Source organism: Bactrocera latifrons, unplaced genomic scaffold (genome assembly GCF_001853355.1).
Source record: "Bactrocera latifrons isolate USDA-ARS-PBARC rearing strain unplaced genomic scaffold, ASM185335v1 scaffold_8, whole genome shotgun sequence".
Lineage (NCBI taxonomy): Eukaryota > Metazoa > Arthropoda > Insecta > Diptera > Tephritidae > Bactrocera > Bactrocera latifrons.
Window position 1 is genome coordinate 221,491 of NW_017537489.1, and position 3,827 is coordinate 225,317.

At 33.8% G+C, this 3,827-nt stretch overlaps 1 protein-coding gene across 2 annotated transcripts in view; it reads right to left on the minus strand.

Moving 5' to 3' along the window:
- LOC108976732 overlaps positions 1-3,284 on the minus strand; it is a 5,343-nt gene extending 2,059 nt beyond the window's left edge. The window contains exons 1-2 of one of the 2 annotated variants that reach the window (XM_018945995.1): positions 3,204-3,284; positions 137-570 (exon numbers count right to left, since the gene is read on the minus strand). In XM_018945995.1, the coding sequence (XP_018801540.1) occupies positions 137-467 (331 nt within the window). In that variant the 5' untranslated portion in view covers positions 468-570; positions 3,204-3,284. Of the gene's footprint in view, positions 1-136; positions 571-3,077; positions 3,123-3,203 lie in introns of those variants that run through there. The other variant, XM_018945994.1, reaches the window with a different exon arrangement.
- Between the last annotated feature and the right edge of the window lie 543 nt (positions 3,285-3,827).

Here is a 3,827-nt window from a genome sequence, read left to right on the forward strand (position 1 = left end):
TTTGTTATAATTCTTTTGTTAGTTTCTATGAGTGTTTTTTTTTTGCATTTTTATACAAACTTTTATAATTTTTTCTATAATTTTTACATACGTATGTATGTATATTTCCATATATTTTATATACCGTTACACTTACCAGTTGGAAAATACGCACGTAAATCGTTGAATACCTCCTTCATACAGCCATCGAATTCGGCGCTGCCTGTTTTACACCTGCCCAGAAGACGTGCGAAGTCATCATCAACTGTGATTTGACCCTGTGCCGCTGCGCCGAGATTTGTGTTCACGCAGGTGATAACTATTACCATCAAGCTGCATTGCAGCAGCCACTTTGATATGATCGCAAGCAGAGTAATGCGTCTGCTGCGCAAGTCGGGTTGCGCATACGCAGCAGTCACTCTGCCCAGATGGCTGCTGCTAATGCGGCTATAACTGTTGTTTTGTCTATTGCTGTTGTTGTCGGCCATTGCAAATAATTGCGCCTCAACGCCTTTTATATTACAAGTAATCTGTGTCTTACGCTATTTTACGACTTGCACGGTGTTAATTACTCACTGGCCGAGGTGGAAGCTGCGAAAGAGTCATAGACGAACATACATGAGCAAACGAATGATAAGTGTGTGGCAATAAATATGTACTTGAGTATTTATAAAAAATATTGTAATAATTTTTAAGACAACAGTTCACGTCTTCATTATTTTTATGAGTTATTTAATTTGGTAAATGAAGGCAGCAACGCTTGCGAAATCATCTTTTATTTGCCATGCAGTTGTTTTTGCAATTCCACATCAGGTGCACACCATCGTTAAATGCAAACGCCAACGATATTGGTGTGTAGCAATCGCAAAAGCGTTGAACTGTTTGTGCGCAATTGCGTATTCAAAAGCATTTTTTAGCGTGCAACAAACAACTATTTGCATGCCTATGGCAAAGCTGTGCAAAATTTGCTGAATTTTTGTTCCTACAACCGCTTGAAGCTTGCAAAAATTGTAGCGTGAAACTTCTATGGCGTTCTCTTGTGCAGCTGTGCAGTTCGAGTTGGATTTCAAAATTCTAATAGTTAAATTTAGATATTCGTAGAATTGCCAATAACTACTGCTATGACGAACTTTTTACTTCGTGATTAAAAGTTACTCCCAACATTTATACAGTCGCAAAAATATTTTTCTCATTGTCTTAAGATTTAGTCTTATAGATATGTATTTTCGTTTTTTTTTTCGTACGAATGCTTAGTCGTTTAGTTGAAAAAATGTAAAAAACCGTAAATTAAAACTTTTGGTAACACATTTGATATTTCAAAGAGCAGCCGAGCTTCTTACCTATTTCCTTTATTAAGAATTTTTTTATATAACACAAAATTTCGTTGGCTGATTCAAACTGTTATCTCAATTCTAATCTAAACTTTGCCATTGACTCGGAACTTTTCAGAGATCTTACTGGCATCGCTGGAATATCAGAAGGATCAGTGACAACCATAAGTAAAGTGAAAGGCGATTGGTTTCAATATCACTAAATTTTTTCGAAAAACAGTTTTGCGTTAAAACGTCTCTTAAACGATGCTTTCCGATTACCAGGATGTCATGAAACGTACATTATTGGCGATGAGTCTTCGATCTATGCTTACGACCGGGAAACAGACTACTAATCGGCTAAATATTGTAGCAAATGTGAGCCGAAGCCGAAAAAACCACGTCAAAGCTGGTCAAAAATTTAGGTTATGTTGACACTTTTCTTTGATTATGGAGGTAGGGGGCACTCCGAATTCTTTCTGACCGCCCAAACTGTCAACATGGAATACTATTTGTGTATTATACGTCGTTTGCTTGAAGCTATGCGTCGATTTAATCGTGTTCGTCTGTCTGTATTTATGTGAATAAGTCGCTCAGTTTTTGAGATATCGTTCTAAAATTTTGCACACGTCCATATCTTCCCAAAATGCTGCTCATTTGTCGGAACCGCCGATATCGGACCACTATAGCATATAGCTGCCATACATACTGAACGATCGGAATCAAGTTCTTGTATGAAAAAGTTGTTCAATTTACGAGATAACTTCCTGAAATGTGGCATGGATTATTGTTCATGGCTAACACATAATCTAGGAATACATTGTTCGAAACGAACTGCTATAACACACAGCTGCCATACAAACAGATCAATCAAAATCAAGTTCTTGTATGAAAAATTTTATAATAAATAACAATTGAATTCAATAAATTTGGCACAGATTATTATCAAAAGTAATACTACAATCTCCGAGCAAATTGTTTAGATCGGACCGTTATAGAATATATGTAGCTGTCATACAAACTAACCGATTGAACTCCAGCTCTTGTATGGAAAACTGTTTTGTTTGATGAGATATGTACAAGAAATTTAGCATGAATTATTATCTAAAGCAACGGTATAAGCTCCGAAGAAATTGTTCAGATCGGCCCACTATAGCATATAGCTGCCATACAAACTAGTAGATGAAAATCAAGATAAAGACGTTTATACTTCGATGCAGCAAAAATTAACTTGTTTTCCTTTTTTTTATGATGATGTTTAAAAATCCTTTCAACCGATTTATTTGATAAGATATTCTTTTTGTTATTGTGACTGAAGCTTATGATAAAAAAAGTAACTTTGTTGTAGGCAGACGCCATATTTTTGAGATCAAATAAATTATAACAGTTATAGAATTCGAATAGAACTTAGTATATCAAATGTACGCACTCTATAAGACGCCTATCTTCGCTTAGGAAATAGTTCACGAACTTAATTTGAAAATACAACGAATATTATGTAAAATGAAAGAAGCAAAATTAACGAAATCAAAAAATATACTCCCTTAGATCCTTAAAAAGTAATCATAGTTATCAAAAGTAGACTCGGCGCACAAAAGCCATTAAACATACAAACACTTGCAGTCTCTTATATGATTGTATGTATGTATGTAAGTTGTACTTGCAATATATTTTATTTGCGTAATAAAAAATAAAATTAATGTAACTTTAACAATTGGCAATTATTGCTGAGAAGTTATACCAATATGTGTTATATACATACATACATACATATACATATGTACATACTTTTTTATTATAAAAGCACTTTTGAACTGAAAAACTGCAATAACACCAAACTTGTTGTACAAACGCAACTACAAACACTTTACTTAAACTAGAAAATCAGTAATTCATTTTCCCGACTTGGCATACCCGTTGTATTCCCGTATGCTTTATTAAAAAAAAAAAAACAAATTGTCGGCGCATGCGCAGTAAACGAAAACTGACTGTACGGCGCTCAACTGGCTACTGAACGTGGAATTAGATCCATTCAGCTGCATAAGCGCCAAAAATTTTGTAAATTTACGAAAAACTCGAGGAAAGAAGCAAATGTAAAAATTGCATAACAAAACAAACACAAAAAATACTTTAAAGCCCAATAACAATACAACATATTACTTGAAAAAAAAAGTAAAATAATTATAATAATAGTAATTGGACAGCAGATGCTCAATCAACTTGCATATTTGAGAACAATAAGATTTCCAATGTAATTTTGTGGTCTTTATAATTTTTGTGGAATTATGTAGATAAGCACCATTTAATGTAACCTACAAATTTGTACAAATAACCCTTTTTTCTTTTATTGAAATATTTCAAAAAGAACAAATTTTTTCATTTCCTGAAATTTTTAAATATTGAAAAATAAACACACACTCATATGTATGCTTGATAAATATGTTAGTACTTATATGAACTTGGTTGGTCTTATATCAATTCGAGCAACGGTTATGCATACAAATGATGACCGGCACAACAAACTATCAACGCCGTTGT